This window comes from Pseudonaja textilis, chromosome 2 (assembly GCF_049901715.1).
Source record: "Pseudonaja textilis isolate UNSWEBS1 chromosome 2, rPseTex1.2, whole genome shotgun sequence".
Classification (NCBI taxonomy): domain Eukaryota; kingdom Metazoa; phylum Chordata; class Lepidosauria; order Squamata; family Elapidae; genus Pseudonaja; species Pseudonaja textilis.
In genome coordinates, this window is record NC_141991.1 from 8971440 (window position 1) to 8990065 (window position 18626).

The 18626-nt window shown below is 43.2% G+C and overlaps 3 protein-coding genes and 1 pseudogene across 4 annotated transcripts in view; 3 read left to right on the forward strand and 1 right to left on the reverse strand.

Moving 5' to 3' along the window:
• LOC113450704 (uncharacterized) overlaps positions 1 to 18626 on the forward strand; it is a 503870-nt gene that overhangs the window by 126410 nt on the left and 358834 nt on the right. The window lies entirely within an intron of this gene.
• LOC148126677 (uncharacterized) lies at positions 1753 to 15739 on the reverse strand. Of its 2 annotated transcripts, none has more exons than XM_087927804.1 (4): positions 15449 to 15739; positions 13016 to 13505; positions 12120 to 12246; positions 1753 to 10331 (listed from the first exon to the last, which is right to left on the reverse strand). In XM_087927804.1, the coding sequence occupies exons 2-4, from the start codon at positions 13415 to 13417 to the stop codon at positions 8302 to 8304; spliced, it is 2559 nt and encodes an 852-aa protein (XP_087783930.1). In that variant the 5' UTR covers positions 13418 to 13505; positions 15449 to 15739; the 3' UTR covers positions 1753 to 8301. The 2 variants fall into 2 exon arrangements, with proteins under 2 accessions (XP_087783930.1, XP_087783931.1); XM_087927805.1 differs by having other exon boundaries at positions 15475 to 15709.
• LOC148126678 (general transcription factor II-I repeat domain-containing protein 2-like) lies at positions 1765 to 5881 on the forward strand. The gene has a single exon (XM_087928440.1). The coding sequence runs from the start codon at positions 4251 to 4253 to the stop codon at positions 5151 to 5153; it is 903 nt and encodes a 300-aa protein (XP_087784566.1). The 5' UTR covers positions 1765 to 4250; the 3' UTR covers positions 5154 to 5881.
• On the forward strand, positions 5195 to 6326 carry LOC148126679 (general transcription factor II-I repeat domain-containing protein 2B pseudogene; annotated as a pseudogene).

Here is an 18626-nt window from a genome sequence, read left to right on the forward strand (position 1 = left end):
TGGAATTTGTGTTCCAACTACCATCTGCCTGCAGCAAAGGTGGAATCATAAGCCTGAAAAAGTGGTCAAAATGAGCATGCAAAACTACTGTGGGACTTCCAAATACAGACTGACAAAGTTTTGGAACACAATACCCCAGATATCACGATTGTGGAGGAAAAAAAAGTGTGGATTGTTGACATTGCCATACCTGGTGACAGCAGAATCGACGATAAACAACTTGAAAAAATCACCAGATATCAAGACTTGAAAATGAACTGCAGAGACTCTGGCATAAACCAGTGCAGGTGGTTCCAGTGGTATTTGGCACACTGGGTGCTGTGCTTAAAGACCTAGGCAAGCACTTAAAAACAATTGGTGCTGACAAAATCACTATTGGTCAGCTGCAGAAGGCACCTTACTGAGATCTGCTTGCATAATCTGCCGATACATCACGCAGTCCTAAACGCTTGGGAAGTGTTTGACTAGTGATTTGTAATATGAAGCCCAGCATAGTTATCTCGTTTGCTGTGTACACTGTTGTTTTTTTGTGTCAAATAATAACAACAACCCCTCCAAGGAGCTTTAGCTTGTCATGGTGGAGGGGCTTGCGTGTCCTAGTGATCATAAGGGCTATGCTGAATAGGTGCAACCATATCAGACAGGTCTTAGGTGAAGGACCAGACAAAATTTGCTCCACAACTCATTTCAACAGGGTGAATACAGGAAAATCGAAATTTATGCCAGCTGAACCATCGCCCAGATCAACAAGGGTTCCGTTGGATGCTATGGCTCCTGGGCATTCTACACAAAATGAGCTACAGGGCTCAGCTCCTAGGCAACCAGGGCACGGAGCTGACGAGCTACTGGAAGAAAAAGCGAAAAAACGAAAAACCTGTACCAGGGAAGAAAGTATCTTGATTATGGAAGGTTACTACCAATCTGAGCCAGCAAAATGTGGATTTCAAAAACGAATGTATCAGAGCTGGAAGGCAAATTGCATGGTCTGTGACATCAGTGAATAAAGGTTAATGGACCAACGACGTGTGATTCTGAGCCACAATTTTTCCACTGCAACAGGATTAAGAGAAATTGAAAAGAAAGCAACTAGTGGCCTGAGCATACCAACAAAGAATGATAATGTGAGTGAATTGCAGACTCAAGAACAAACTGCGGAAGAAAGAGGGGAAAAAGTTGCTGAAATTGATAAAGGTAAAGAACAAGAAAAAAATGAAGATCAAGAAGCAACCAGCAGATAAAGATAAATTAGCTGAGAAAAATAAAGGATCAAATGGAAGATGCTGAAAGAATGTGCTGGCCAAAACTGAACCAAGTTAATCGGAAAGCACTAGCAAATGCACTGAAAAATGTCAATGAAACTGTGCAAACCATCCCAACTGCTACATTAGCTGAAACAAATCAGCAGATGTACGCAGCAGCCGCCTACATAACCACTAAAGAATTGGGTTTGAAAATACAAAAGAACCAAAGAGGCAAAAAGGGGAAGCCAAAGTGGAAAATTCGGTTGGAATTGAAAGTTAAGAAACTTTGTGGAGACTTGAGCAACCTGAAGAATCTAAGGCAAGGCCAGCTAAATAACAAGCAGGTCAAAAGCAGCTTGGCAGCAAGATACGATCTGGAGAACAAGGAGATTGCTGTAGTAATTGAAGAGCTGAAGCAGAGGGTTGTTGCCATTGCTGAAAAGATTAAGAGATAATGTAAGCATTGGACTTTTTCCCTTCAACCGAAAAGAATGAACTTCTGAAAACCAGGTGTTTCAAAAGGAATCCTTTATTGAAAGGGATTTTATCCCAACACTAAGCAAAGCAAAGATATCCCCAGGCATATAGTCATAGATAAAGGAAGTTAGAACCCCTCCCCTTATTTAGATGTGGATTTAGTCAAACAAAGAACCAACATGTTAATTCTCCCTTCCCCTTCTCTGGGAACGTATCTTAAGAGTTCCCAGGAATGTTTTCCAGAGCTGGAATTTTTATGGTCTCTTCTCGTCTTGTTATCTCTTCAAGAGGTGGCAAGTTTCTAGACATCTGGCTCCACTCCTCCAGTTGTATATCATATGCCAAGTTATAGAGAATCAATATAGGGTTTAATATATTCAGGTTACATTAAAAAGGATTACTTGTACCAACTGAAGAATGGCAGATACATGGATCTGACAGATACGAAAATCAATCCAGTTTCAACAAAACTCACAGTTCAGAGCAAATCAGCACCAGTTTAATAAGAACCTGGAAAGGGAAGACGGTGTAATAACAAATGAAAAGCCTGATAAAGAAAAAACAGATTGAGTCCTCAGTGAGTGCCCAAAATGGAAGATGTGAAAATAACAAAGGAAATGGTTCAAAGGCAGTCAAGAAGAATAAAGAACTGGAGTGCACCTGGACCAGATGAGGTACATGGCTTTTGGCTGAAGGCACTAACGAGCTTACATGAAAGACTTGTTGTCCAAATGAACCTAATTATAAAAATGCCTGAAAATGATGAATGGCTAATTCAGAAAGAGAAAGACAAAGGAAATGATCCAGGAAATTACCGACCAATTACCTGCTTGCCAACAAGCTATAAGCTTCTTACTGGCATAATTGCAAATCAAATTTATGGATACTTGAAAAGGAAAGATCTGCTCTCAGTGGAACAGAAAGGGTGTTGCAAAAACTCAAGAGGAACAAAAGACCAGCTGCTGATTGACAAGCTAATTCTGAAGAATTCAAAAAGCCGAACCAACCTGTGCATGGCTTGGATAGACTACAAGAAAGAGTTTGATTCAGTCCCCCACGGCTGGATTAAGAAATGCCTAGAAATCTTTGGCATCAGCGGCAACATTCAAAAATTCATGGAAATTTCAATGAACCTCTGGAAAACGAAGCCTATGGCTAATGGAGAAGAACTGGGTGAAGTTGAAATTAAACGAGGCATCTTCCGGGGTGATTCCCTTTCACCCCTACTATTTATTCTGTCAATGCTACCACTGACAACCATTTTAAAGAAGGTGGATACGAACTTGCAAAGAAAGGATTGAAAATTTCGCATTCGTTGTACATGGATGATTTGAAGCTGTTTGGTAAAACAAAAAGTGAACTGAATTCACTAATTGAAAGCACAAAAGAATTTAGCCAGGAGATCGGCATGTACTTTGGAATTGACAAATGTGCAACAATGGCAATCCAAGCAGGCAAGGTCATAGAAGATGATGGAATAGAACTTGAAAATGAAGAAATGAAAATGAAAGAAATGAAAAAGAAATGAGGCAATGAAACCAAAAGAAAACTACAAGTACTTAGGGATTTTAGAAGCCTCTAATTTAATGTATAATAAAGTCAAGGAATCAACTTCAGCCAAGTACATTCGAAGAATATGCAAGATTTTAAAGTCCAAATTGAGTGCTGGAAACATCATAAAAGCAATAAATACCTGGGCTATACCTGTGATTCGATACTCTGCAGGAATAGTTGACTGGACCCAGATGGAGCTGGACAATTTGGACAGAAAAACAAGGAAGCTTATCACTATGAATCAGGCATTGCACCCTAAAAGTGATGTTGATCGATTATACTGTATTTACCAAGAGCAGAGGGTGGTCAAGGTCTCCTATAAGTAAAGCAGACTGTAGAAGAAGAAAGACATGGCTGGAATGACTACATCCATAAAAGTGAAGAGCCAATGATTAAGGAAGTACATAAAGGAGGCCTTTTGAAGACAACCAAGTCAAAAGCTGAATACAAAAAAGGAGTAATTGAGAAGTGAACTGAAAATTGGAAAAGCAAAGCTATGCCTGGCCAATACTTGAAAAGCATTGAAGGCAAAGCTGACCAAAAGGCTTACTTGGAACTGGTTAAAATCAGGAATACTGAAAAAAGAAACTGAAGGCTTTATTTTGGCTGCTCAAGAAAAAAGCCTTAGCCACAAACTGCATGAAGGCAAAAGATTCAGCATGTCACCACCAACAGCAAATGCTGCCTCTGTTATGAGAAAGATGAAACAGTTGACCATTTAATCAGTGGGTGCAGCAAAATTTCACAAACTGAACCATAACCGCCATAACTGAGTTGCTAAAACCATTCACTGGAAACTGTGCCAAAAGTTTGGATTTGAGTATAGCACAGGTATCAAACTCAAGGCCCGCGGGCCAAATGTGGCCTGCCACGTCATTTTATGTGGCCCGCGAGAGCTACAAAGTTCCAATTGTCTTTAAATAAATAAAGCAAGAGAGCATTGACTACAAACTACATTTCCCAGAATGCATACCAATTATGTTACCAGCGAATTGTCGACATCCCGCCACTAGGTTGCAGTGTATCTGCATCAATGTTATTTTCTGCAAGTTGAATTGTGGAATTACAAATGATCCCAAAATGTCCAGGAAGAGGAAAGTTGATGCAGATGGAAGGATGTTTCAAGAAAGATGGGAAGGTGAATACATGTTTGTGCTTCAAGGAGAGAAACCGGTATGTCTTTTATGTTACGAGGCATTATTGGTTGTCAAAGAGTACATTCTACGTCGGCATTTTGAAACCAAACACGGAGCTAAGTATGCCAAAGTTAGCCTTTCAGAAAAACGACAGATTGTCGAAAAATTAAAAAGCAAACTACAATTGCAGCAGAATGTGTTCACGAAAGCCACAACCAAAAACACTGTGGCAGTGAAAGCTAGCTTCAGCGTTGCAGAAGAAATCGCCCGAGCTTCAAAGTGTTTTTCAGAGGGCGTGTTTTTGAAACAGTGCATGCTGAAGGTCTGTGAGCAGGTGTGCCCCGACCAGATACAGACTTTTAAACATGTCACTTTATCAAGGAACACCATTGTGGACCGAGTTACAGAACTAGCAGGAAACCTGTCGACGCAGCTGGCCCAAGAGACACGTAGCTACATAGCTTTTTCATTAGCTCTTGATGAAAGCACGGACAACATGGATACAGCGCATCTATCCATTTTTATTCGAGGCGTGAAGTTGGACCTCTCTGTCACTGAGGAGCTGTTGGATGTAGCTGCCATGCATGGGACCACAACGGGACAGAACATTTTTGATATGGTAGAAAAGTCCATGTGGGGTAAAAAGGCTAGGTGGGATAAGAAAGGAAGGGAAAAGGGGGAAAAAAGCCACAAAGGTATGAAACAAGATGGGAAAAAGCAAATTTTTTCTAGGGATAAAGGGTAATGTATATTTAAAAAAAAAAAAAGATTCTGCAAAAGAAGTCCATGAGTAAAAATGCATTGCCTTGGGAAAAGTTGGTGGGATTAACTACAGACGTTGCACCCGCAATGTGTGGAGGAAAAGCGGGCTTGGTTGGACTAATAAAAGACAAAATGCTAAAAAGTAATTGTCAGATGCCTCTGGTAACGTATCACTGCATCACTCATCAAGAAACGTTGTGTGGGAAGGTGCTGGGGATGGATCATGTAGTGACCACAGTCAGGAAAACTGTGAACTTCATTCAAGCGCGTGGCCTGAATCACCGTCAGTTCCAGCTGTTCTTGCAGGAGATGGGCTCAGAGCCTGGAGACGTGCCGTACCATACAGAAGTATGGTGGCTGAGTAGGAGTAAAGTCCTCAAAGGATTTTTTGAACTTAGGGAAGATATTGCTCTTTTCATGCTAAGTAAAGGAAAATTCGTGTCTGAACTGTCAGATCCCAACTGGCTGTGTGACTTTGCTATGTTATGTGACATAACCAAGCATCTCGCCCAACTGAATCAGAAGCTGCAGGGACGTAGACAAGTCATTACGCAGATGTCCGACATGATCACGGCTTTCCAGCGTAAACTTGATCCGTGGAAGTGCCAAGTCAAACAGGACAATCTTGCTCACTTTCCTGTTTGTCAAAGCATTTCAGCCTCATTTCCCGGTGTTTTTTTATGTGCTCAGTTGGCTACCAGTGAGCCGATTAATAAATGAGTTTGATCGGCGCTTCTCTGACTTTAAAGCGCAGCACTCAGACTTTGCCATCTTTGCTGATCCTTTCACCACCGACGTCTTCACTGCACCCCAGCACCTTCAGATGGAGTTAATCAAGCTTCAAAGCAATCGTAGCCTGAAAGCAAAGTTCAAGGATGTTGCGATCCAGGACTTTTACTGTAAAATACCCCCTGGTTCAATGCCACAGCTTCAACGTCATGCAGCCCATGTTCTGTCTATGTTTGGGAGCACCTATCTGTGCAAACAGATGTTTTCAATAATGAATCTAAACAAAAACAAGCATAGATCATGTATCACTGATGAGAACCTCCACGCTGTTCTACGGATTGCTTCAGCACAAGACCTAAAACCAGACATTGACACACTGGCTATGGAAAAACGGTGTGAAAGATCCAGCCAGAAAATGCATAAGTAAGCATTTTTAAAAACCTAATTAATATATAATAAAATGTATTTCAATCAAGAAGAATAGTTAAACTGTGCAATTTAATGATCGTGCTGACATTTTGTTATTTTTAGAACACGATCAATGGATTATGATGGAGAGGGGATCCACTCTGTGTGTTCCAGGACAGTCAGCATCTTCTCATGAACTTCACCTAAAAACTTGAGACAATATAGTTGTGAATTGAGACAACCCTGATTTTGTTATTTTGAGTTATTTACAAATATAACTTTATATGTGTAGTAATGCATTTAGTGTTTATAGGTTTATATGTTTATGCAGACAAATCTGCAAGGCTATATGCAGCCTTTTGTTTTTGTGAAATGCTACATCTGTCACATATGTTCTTAACACCTAACAATTGTTGGTTGTACTTATTCTGTTATTCTGCCCCTCCTAGCTGTGACAAAAAGGATTTGAACAAAGTTATGATCATAACTGATGTTGTACGATGTTTTTCTATTATTATTCACTTGGATGGATTGATCATTGATTGATGGAGTAATGTGGGTTTAACTTGACAAAGTAAATTTTTTATGTTATATTAACAGAGCTACTAGCAACCTTTTTTTACATTTATGCAAATGCATGTGTAATATTTGTGATTTGAATAAATAATAAATTCAGAGTTAATTAACATTTAGAAGACAAGCAGCAAGAAAAAAATCACAAAGTACTGGGATTTACAAATGGAAGTTGAGTGACTTTGGAAAAAAGAAATCGTATGTTATCCCAATTGTAATTGGAGCCCTTGGAGCAATACCGAAAGGGATACCTCGCTATTTGGAAATTCTGAATTTATCAGACTTGAATAACCTGATTCTACAAAAAAAACCACCCTACTTGGAACAGCTTATATCTTCCGATGCTACGTTAACAGTTCCTAGGTCTTTGGTTAGAACTCGAGCTGTTGAGCTAGCAACCAGCCCCAAAGTTTGTGAATCTCACTAAAGATTAACCACAATAATAATAATAATAATAAATAGCAATAATTTCTTCTCCTTCAGGCATTCCTCTCTGGAGTCCTTTCAATCTTCTTTCATTCTTGTTTCACATTTTCTTTATCAGAGAAAATGTTTTGGATGTATATTTAGGATTTCTTTTGTTCCAACAAATGACAGCAAATAGCAACTGAGGTCTATTTCAGGAACTAAGCTACAAGGCCTATCTTGGACCACCTGGAACCTTAACATTGCAGGTTGGAAGAAAAATAATGTTATAAAAAATGTCATAATTACTGATTAGCTGAGAAGAACCAAATGGAGGAAGTTGTAAGAAGGGAAGCTCAGATCCAGGATTTTAATCAGAGATCTCTTCACAGGATCAAAACAATATCCACATGTCATAATCCAAACCCTTCATCTCTTGCCTGCATCGTATTTAAAGATGGCTTGACATATGGGATTAGCCAATCAGAAATATTATTTGGCAATTATTATGTTTCCTTTTCGAATAACAATATGAAGTTGTTCTTTGTCATGGCCACTTTGCAGGTTCAGCTGTCACTACCTTTTTCACATTCCACTCATTTACAGTTTCTCTCCTGAATGGAACAACTCTAGGATGCCTTATTAAAACAGGGTTGTTTTTTTAATCTGTTCCTAGGTATACTTTTTATACCAAATGGATATGGTCTTTCCACACGTTGCACATTTAAGTCCATGTAGCACATAAACGTATTTATATATCTTCTCCTGTATTTTTTTTAAGGAGAAACAAGGTTGGTCCTGGTAATTCCATTTACTCCAGACATTCTTCCCACCACACGACATCTTATGAGAAATAAGTGCAACACTCTTTTAATTTATTTCCACACTTCGGGTGTTTTTATGGTTCTGCCATGTGGATTCCTTTAAGTCTGACAAGGCTACTGAACTTTACAGTCACCATATTTCTATTTTTCCCTTTATAAGATGAAAATACTTGGGTGATGAAAACTCCCAAATTATGGTTTCTCTCTTGTGTGGATTCTTTTATGTTTCATAAGGTGACTATTTCGACTAAAACTCTTTCCACAATCTGTGCACTTACAGGGTTTCTCTCCCGTGTGAATTTTTTTATGTCTCGTGAGGTGACTTTTGTGGCTGAAGCTCTTTCCACATTCTGTGCATTCGTACGGTTTCTCTCCTGTGTGAATTATTTTATGTATGATAAGGTTACTATTCTGACGGAAGTTCTTGCCGCACTCTGTGCATTCGTACGGTTTTTCTCCTGTGTGGATCCTTTTATGGCAAATGAAGACGCTGTTCTGACGGAAGCTCTTCCCACACTCCGTGCATTTATACGGTTTCTCCCCGGTGTGGATTCTCATATGCATCATAAGGTTTGCACTTGCACTGAACTTCTTTCCACACTTCAAGCAGGTATATGGTTTCTCTCCAGTATGGATTCTTTGATGGTACCTAAGGCCATTGTTATATGAAAAGCTCTTGCCACACTCTGTGCATTTGTACGGTTTCTCTCCTGTATGCATCCTTTTATGATAGGCAAGATGGCTGCTCCTATTGAATTGCTTTCCGCATTCCAGGCATTTATATGGTTTCTCCCCTGTGTGGATCCTTTTATGGCAAATAAAATAACTGCTGCAATTGAAACTCTTTCCACATTCCAAACACTTGTAAGGTTTTTCCCCGGTGTGCATTCTTCTGTGATATGTAAGATGTAAGGCTGTGGTAAAGCTCTTTCCACACTCCAGGCACTGATAGGGTTTCTCCCCTGTATGAATCCTTCTGTGTTTGACAAGATGACTGTTCTGACTGAAACTCTTTCCGCACTCCAGGCATTTGTATGGTTTCTCCCCTGTGTGGATCTTTTTGTGGCGAATAAAGTAACGGCTGCAACTGAAACTCTTTCCACATTCCAAACACTTAAACGATTTCTCTCCTGTGTGCATTTTCTGATGATATGTAAGATCTGAGCGTACACTGAATCTCTTTCCACAGTCCAGGCATTGATATGGTTTTTCCCCTGTATGAATTCTTTTATGTTTCAAAAGGCTACTGTTCTGACTGAAGTTCTTTCCACACTCGGTGCATTTGTACGGTTTTTCTCCAGTGTGGATCCTTTTATGGCAAACAAAGACGCTGTTTTGACGGAAGCTCTTTCCGCATTCCGTACATATGTATGGTTTCTCTCCCGTGTGGCTTCTTACGTGCATCACAAGGCTTGAACTCTCACTGAACTTCCTTCCACACTTCAGACACGTGTATGGCTTCTCCCCAGTATGAGTTCTTTTGTGTCTTGTTAGGTGACCGCTCTGATTGAATCGTCTTCCACACACCAAGCATATATATGGTTTCTCCCCTGTGTGGATCCTTTCGTGTATGTTGAGCTTACATCTCTGTGTGAAGGTCTTTCCACAGACCAGGCACACATACGGTTTTTCCCCTGTGTGGCTCCTTTCGTGGATAGTAAATTTACATCTCTGTGAAAAGGCCTTTCCACACTGCAAACATTTATAGGGTTTCTCCTTTGGGGGAGTTTCTGAGGGTAAAATAAGCAACCGTTTCTTAGTGAAGCCCTCTTCGTACTCACACTGTTTTCCACCGTTATCGGAAATACGATGACTGCTCAAATTGAAACTTTCCTCACAATCTGCAGGTGCATACGGTGTGTCCTTGAGATACGACTGGTGATGTAAATTAATGGAAGAGGTATAACTGACACTCTTCCCATCGTTTTGATTTTTGTATTGTTCCTCTTCAGTCTGGTATTTACGGAAATCAACCTTCATGTTGCCTCTCTCATCACATCCACTATATTTTCCTTTATCTTTTCGTTGTTGAACTAGCTGAGTTGGGAAGTCATGGAATGCATTATATTCAAAAGAAGGAGAACTCTTCCTTCCATTCATTATGCAGGTTTTCTTACTCCTTCGTGATGCCCCTTGATTACCAAGCATGCCTTCTTCAGACTTGATCATTTGCAATAGTGCTACCCTGGTCTCCTTAAAATTATTTTGCTTCTGCCTGTAACCTGGTTTGAAAAAGAAAGGGGAAAAAAGTTAATCACTATATTCACAATAGGGAAAAAAAGCTGCACCTGTTACTTCTGTATATCTAAGATTTTACTGAATTTCTCTTTGTACGCCTGTAAGGAACCACATTTCTATTTTATTTTTAGTAATGCCTCTGCAACTGTTCCCTCTTAATTTTATGAGGTATTTGTTGTTGTTTTTTAGGGAAAAAAATCTAATCTTTATCCAAAGACTAAATGATCAGAAGAGGCCATTAAGAATTAAACGGATGAAGGAATTGTGGACCTCTTCAATTGATGCCTTGACGTTTATTATTATATTTGGAAATGCCCTATGCTGTACAGATTGTCCACTGGACTCTGTTCTTCTAAAGCAAGGGACACTTTCAAGGGGATTGTAGAATTGCCTCGGCTTCAGCAGCCCCTGATCTATCTCCCTCCCACATTTGTGTTCTTTTGCTCACCCTGTAAAGCATGGCCAAGAGGAAGACAATGCGGTATTCGACTACCATCATCCCCAGTGGACCTTCTTTCCTTTCCTCCTCTGTGCAATTATTATCTTCTTCTTCCCTGGCATCCATCATAGCTCCCTTCTGCTGGGATCTCTGCCACTGGCTGGCTTCAAGCAACAGAATCTACGTGCTCTACCGCCACTGGGCTCATCCACAACCCTCACCACCATCTACTGATATATGGAGATTCTCAGTCAACCAGGTCATGATTGTCCCAAAGTTGTTTTTTCAAGAGGCAACTGGACTTTCCGTTTTGTCGTTGAAGATGTTTCTCTTCTCATCCAAGAAGCTTCTTCAGCTCCGACTGGTTGGTGGGGAATGGAAAGATTTATACTCCTTGCAGACAACTGTTGAAAGGACTGTTCCAAGAAGGCTCCACACCCATTTGCCCTAGTCAGGTGACCCTGAGGACACAGAAAAACCTACAGGTGGCTTCAACGACTCTAAAAGAATGCAAATGACCAGTGATTTTAATCCTTCCATTCCCCACCATCCCGGCAGAGCTGAAGAAGCTTCTTGGATGAGAAGAGAAACATCTTCCAAGAAAGAGACAAGAAAGTCCTGAAAAAAGCATCTTTATGTTAGGCGGCAGTTGGTGTGACATTTGTCTAGTCCAGTACTAACTGAATTTAAACTGATGCAACTTCTTGAAATCTTCCCAGTTTTTTTTTAAAAGCTGCCGAAAAAAACAATATTGGACTGAAGTACTCAGAGAAATAGCACTTTTTCTCAGCCCTACAGGGAATTTATACATGATTTACTCAGAGCCAAAGGACGGCCCTTTGACCAAACAGCCAGTATGAGAACTGCCACTGGTTATTAGGTAACCTAGGAAAATCAGTCGTTATGAGGAACAGAAGTCAGACAGATATAGGTCACATTCTTCCTGTGGTTATTCTAGCTAGGTGCTAGAATCTCCCAGAGTGAAAATTAAAAAAAAGATTTATTAAGAGTAGCCATGTTGGCGTTAGCTAGGTGGTCTGACACTAAAATACATCATTCATTTCCCCCTTGACTCTGATCTTCCTCCCACCCCTTGGATGTATATTGTCCAATGGGATACATCCATAAGCAAGAGTCATCAATTATGCTCTCCAGTAATATTCTTGCACGCTGACAACTTTGGGCAGCCAAGGTGATTATCTGAGGCATTTAAGGAATGCACTGGTTTCCCTCACTCCTTTTCTGCTGGCAACTAAAAAGACCAAACGAGTATTTTTTTAGTTGACAAAGACTTTCCACAATTAACTGAGCCCAAAGCAAAACAGGTCCTTACCCAGAGCGGCCACATTCCTAAAATTCTCCAGCATGACTTCCTCATGCAAGGCTCTCTGGCTGGGATTAAGCAGCGCCCACTCCTCCTCCGTGAAATATACAGCCACCTCCTCAAAGGACACCGAACCCTGGAATTCATTTTTTTTTTGGTAAAGTTTTTATTTTTATTTGTAAACATAAATCAATATCATTTCATGGACAGTGTAGGGTCTGAGTATCATTTGTTTTGGTACAAAAATAATATTGATACAGATGAAAATTACGACATTCCAGGAGGTGTGAAAATGGCCTCAAACGGGCCGAAGATCAGCTGGGAGGAGCATGCATGTGCAGTACAGGTAAGTTTGGCTGGGCTCTCGTCCCCGCACAAATGGCTCTGCGTGACACCTGTGTTCTATGCCTTCAAATCTGGACCATTTTAGGGAAAATGCAAATTCACTTGGGATTCTCTTCCCTTCTGAGGAATAATCTGGATGGGGAAGCACCACTCTGGGGATGAAATGGAGGGAAACCAAAGCTTCTTCTATTGCTACAAAGTGCATTTGAAGCAGACAGGCAGAGGCCCGCAACCTTAAACACTCAAAGAGCCACCTGGACCCGTTTCCCATAGAAAACACTGGGAGCCTCAAAACCTGGGTGGGCGTGGCCAACTCGTCACTCCCACCCAGTCACATGACCCCTCCCTGGCCACTCCTCCATGGGTTTTGTGGCTCGCGGTGTTTTCTGTGGGAAATGGGTCTCTTTCTCTCTCCCTCTCATTTCTGTTTTTTTGTGTTTTACCTTCTCAGGCCAGGGAAGGAGTGACTGGGAGGGGAGAGCAGAGGGTTGCTGACACCCTGGCCAGTGAAAGGAAATTATCTCCCAAAAGGATCCTCCCAAAAGGATTGATTCTCTCACCTGCTGCCTCTGCTCCTCGGCCTGGCTGAAGTGGAAGCCTTCGGCCAGGGCTACCGCCTGGGAGTAGCTCTCCATCCCGCAATCCCTCTGCCAGCCCGCCATCTCCGGGGGCAGCAAGGCCAAGAACTGCTCCACAATCACCCGGTCCACCACCTGAGCTCGGCTGCTCTTCTTGGGCTTCAGCCATCGATGGCAAAGCTGCTGCAGAAGGCTGCAAAGTTCCCGGGATCCCGCGGACTCCAGGTAGCAAAAGCGGCGGAAACACTCGACCTCTGAGCTGAGGAGCTTCTCAGGTAGGGGCTCCTGCCTGGCTCCGGGCCAGACCTCCCCTCTCTCCTCCGGCTCAGCAGCAGGAGGGCTTGGAACTCCTCTCCACTCTCTGCCTGACTTTGGCATGTCCATCTTGAGGGCTTCTTCCCATGGCGTCTATTCTGCTCCTTTCCTTCCTGGCCGCGTGTAGTGAAGAGCCTCCAGACACTGAACCTCTTTCCTGTGGACAAGCCAGAGATAGTCAATCTGCAGAGAAAGAGTTTGCACCTCCCCTTCTAAAACACTGGAAGAACAATTTAAAGCAAGGGGTCTTCAAACTCGGCAAGTTTAAGACTTCAACTCCTAGAATTCCTGAGCTAACAATGACCAGGTGTTGAAGTCTACAAGCCTTAAAGCTGTAAATTTGGAAGACCCTTGGTTTAAAGCAAAGGCTGAGCCAACAAGAAATCCATCCACCCATTCATCAGAATAGAAAGCCAGAAGGGACCTTAGAGGACATCTAGTCCAATCCCTTGCTCAAGCAGGAGACCCTTCCAGACAGGTGGCTGTCCAGTCTTTTCTTCCTCCAGCGATGGTGGCGCAGGCTACTTCTGGTGTAGGGCAGGATCTTCAAACTTGACAGCTTTAAGATGTGTGGACTTCAACTCCCAGAATTCCGCCTCTAGTCATATTAGCTCAGGAATTTTGGGAATTGGAAGTCCACAAGTTGGAAGACCCTTGGCGTAGGGTCTCCTGCTTGGGCAGAGGCTTGGACTAGATGACCTACTACGAGGTCCCTTCCAACCCTGTTAATCTGCTGCCTGCCAGCAGTTTGGCAGTTCCAATCTCCCCAGGTTCAAGGTCTACTCAGCCTTCCAAGGACCTTGGAATACTCACCTCTAATGATCTAAGTGCTAGAGCCCACTGTAACTACATAGCCAAAAAGGCATTAAGAGTTGTTAACCTAATCCTACGTAGCTTTTTCTCTGGTAACATCACACTACTAACTAGAGCATACAAAACTTTTGCTAGACCAATACTTGAATACAGCTCATCAGTCTGGAACCCACATTACGTATCTGATATTAATACAGTTGAGAAATAAGTCCAGAAATATTTCACAAGAAGAGTTCTCCACTCCTCTACTCATTGCAAAATACCTTATGCCACTAGACTTGAAATTCTAGAACTAGAAAACCTAGAACTACACCGCCTTCGGTCCAATCTAAGTATAGTACATACAATCACACATTGCAATGCCCTACCAGTCAATGAATATTTCAGCTTCAACTGTAACAATACAAGAGCAAACAATAGATACAAACTCAAGGTTAATTGCACCAAACTTGACTGCAGGAAATACGACTTCAGCAACAGAGTGGTCAGTGTCTGGAATACTCTACCTGACTCTGTGGTTTCTTCCCCAAACCCCCAAAACTTTAACCTTAGACTGTCTACTATTGACCTCGCCCCTTTCCTAAGAGTTCTGTAGGGGGCGTGCATAAGCGCACCAATGTGCCTAACATTTTATTTTTTGTTTTTATTTTATTTGGTTTGTCAATTGCTTACAAGATAATAGGTGTAAGTAAAAACATAGTTATGAATACATGGATTAATATTAAGAAAAATAAAAGAAACAATAGGACAGGGACGGTAGGCACGTTGGTGAGCTTATGCGCCAACAGCAAGTGATGCTTATGCATCACTGTCCTACTGTTTCTTATATGTATCCATTTCATGTATTCATAACTACGTTTATCCTTATACCTGTTATAATCGCTTGACAAAATAAAATAAAAAAATTAGTCTAATAAAGGAGGCTGTGAGTTCGATCCTTGGTAGAGGCTTATATTTGGAATAGACTCTCCTGCTTGAGCAGGGGGTTGGACTAGATGACCTTCAAGGTCCCTTCCAACTCTGTTATTCTATGAAATCGATGCTATTATAGCCTACATTGCTAAGCCGACCCCCCGGACCATGATAAATCCAAATGCAACCCAAGGCAGCCCGTCGCCTCCCCTTTGGCTCCTCGGTCCTCTTACAGAGGTCAGTGCTATGGGCTGACCCGCTTTTAAAGCCCCACGAGATCGCGGCATCCGCGGGTGGGCGGGAGGGTGTTCCGTGGAAAGAAAGAGCGGCGGGCTGAACCGGGGAGTTTGGGTGGGTGGGCTTCCCACCACCCACCCTTTTTGGAGACGCCGCCGCCGCACCCCGCTGGGGATAGGAAGGCAGCCTTTCGGACACGCGGGTTCGCGCTTCCCCACGGCCCAAGTCGCTCCCGGCTCTTCTGTTTAAGGAACAAATCCCCGCCCTCGCCGCTTCAGGCATTGAGGGGAGTGGGGGGGGGCGGGGGGAGAGTGAGAGGAAGGCCTCGGAATGCGGGGCGAGAGAGCGCTTCTTCCTAGAGAGGCGACACTCCGGCGGCCTCCCGCTCTCCCCACTCCCTTTTTTTTAAAAAAAAAATGGCGGCCGTCCACCCACTCGCCTTCCGCCTCTTTCCAGCAGTAGCCAATCGCTCTTCGCAAAGCTTTCCAGCGCATGCTCCGTCCCTCTCCTAAGGCAGGGAACACCTACGACGGATTGGCAGAGGACTCTGAACTTGGCAACTTTAAGGCTTGTGGGACTTCAATTCCCAGAATTCTCCCAGAATTCTGGGAGTTGAAGTTCACAAGTCAGTTTGGGAACCCTCTCGCGTTGCAGAATCATCGGGTGGATTGGCGCTGTGGTTTCCAGGCGGGGTGGAAGAAGAGGATCCCAGTCGAGGGTCATTCGATGTTCAACAGAGCTGAAAGGCAACTGGGAGGTCATCTAGTCCAACGCCCCCCCTTGCTCAGGCAGGACGGACACACACGCACACACACACACAGAGTACCATTTCTGACAACTTAATTACACACTATACCATTTCTGACAATAACTTAATTGAGGCTTCCATTTCCCTTCTGGAAGAAAGATTGAAAACGTTCTGCCTCCTCCTTGTCACTCACTACTGATTCACAGCCTTCTCTTCGCAACCCTCCCCCAAGAAAACGGTAACACAATAACGGAGTTGGAAGGGTCCTTGGAGGGCATCTAGTCCAGCCCCTCTGCTCAAGCAGGAGACTCTGTGGCAATTCTGTGCAGTCTCTTCTAAAAACCCCCAGTGGAGACAATAAACCGGTGGATCAGCTTGGCTTCAGAAGTTGTGGGTGCTTCATCAAGGGGAGGGGGGGTTTAAGAAGAGACTGGACAGCCACTTGTCTGAAATGGTATAAAGTCTCTTGCTTGAGCAAGGGGTTAGACTAGAAGACCTCCAAGGTCCCTTCCACTCTATTCCAATTCTGATTGGAGTTGAAAAGTGGAATGTTTATTGGAATGGGATATTCTGCTATTTGAGGCGATTGTCTCTGGAATGACTGGCATTTAGAATGGACTGCATATTGGAGTTTGTCTTTTAATTAAAGAAGAAATGGTCATTTATTTATATATTCATATCCCAGTTTTATTACATTTGCAAATAACTCAAGGTGATGAACATATCCAAGATAACTTCTTCCTCCTATTTCCCCACAACCACCAACCTGTGAGGTGAGCTGGGCTGAGTCACTGGCCCAAAGTCACCCAGCTGGCTTTCATGGCTAAGGCAGAAGCTTGAATTCATCTTCTCCTGTTTTCTAGCCTGTTGACTTAATCACTCAACCAAACTGGCTCTTTTAGTTATAGTACACTTTAAGCCTGGTTTCTTTACTGCAGGGGTTCTTCAAACTTGTGGACTTCAACTCCCAGAATCCCTCCTCCAGTCATGTTAGCTCAGGAACTCTGGGAGTTGAAGTCCACAAGTCTTAAAGCTGCTAAGTTTGAAGACCCTTGCTCTAGGGTGATTTGGAAAGGGCAGAATTGTGGGGGTTGAGGGGGCCTTGGAAGTCCTCTAGTAGTCCAACCCAATGCCCATTTCAGGAATCCTCAGACCAGATCAGACTGGACAAGCACTTGTCTGAAATGGTATAGAATCACCTGCTTGAGCAGGAGATTGGACTAGATGATCTCCAAAGTCCCTTTGAGCCAGGGATGGGATACAACAGGGTTAACTACCTGTTTGAGATTGACGAGCTTCCCTGCCCGCTGTGAGCCATGTGCCTGTAAATCGTCATTAGCACGATGCGTGCTGAGAAGCAGCCTTTGAAACAGCCCTCTTCTCTTGTTTTTTTAACTGCAGCTGTGCCTCGTTCCACAGCTGAAGTTGAAAAAAAATCAGGAAATAAAGATCAGGTAAGAGCCCGGGTGGGCAGGTGGGCAAAAACATCAGCAGACATAGAACCGGTTCTATGTCTGCTGCTCATCAGAGCTACCAGTTCTACAGAGGTGGACAGAATCGGTAGAAACCCACCCCTGCTTCCAGCTCTATACCGATTTAAGACAAATGATTGACCAACCTTTTCTGCCCCATTATCTGATTATTTCCGGGAACAGAGCCCCTGCAACATCGTTAGGCAAGCGACTGAATAGCTCTCTGTTAGGACTAAGGAACCTAAGAAGTTTCCTGCCAGTTAGAACAATTACACACTGGAGGTTTTAGAGAAGAGACTGGCCATTTGTCTGAAATGGTGTACAGCCCTGATGGCGAACCTATGGCACACCATCAATTTGTGCGGACACGTGAGCCCAGCCAAACTTACCTGCACTGTGCATGCGCACCTCCCAGCTGATTTTTTGGCCCGTTTGAGGCCTTTTTCGCCCTCCCTGGGGCTCGAGGAAAGCCTCCGCAGCTTTTGGAGGCTGAAAAATAGGCCTTCTGGAAATACTGGAAGTGCCGAAATGGGCCCGTTTTTTGGCCTCCAAAGGCTGCGGAGGCTTCCCTCGAGTCTCAGGGAGGGTGAAAAAAGCCTCACACGGGCTGAAAATCAGCTGGGAGGCACGCGCATGCACAGTGCAGGTAAGGGGGGATTGCGCGTGCATGCACAGAGGGGGCAGAGTGCATTGCATTGTGGGCACATGCACCACTTTCGGCACACAACAAAAAGATTCGCCATCAGGCCTTCCAAAAATACTGGAAGTGCCAAAACAGGCCCGTTTTTTCTGCTTCCAAAGGCTGCAGAGGCTTCCTTCGAGCCTCAAGGAGGATGAAAAAGACTTCAAACGGTCCGAAAATCAGCTGGGAGGCACACACAGTGCAGGTAAGGGGGGTTGCGTGTGCATTCGCAGGGGGGCAGCGCTTTCAGCACACTACAAAAAGGTTCGCTATCACTGGTATATGGTTTCCTGCTTCTAGTTGCGCTAGAAGACCTCCAAGGTCTCTTCCAGCTCTGTTCTATTTTCTATTCCCACAGAAGAACTAAACTTTCCCCAAATAAAAAACCTTCTTTTTTTCCCTGGATAAGGAAGG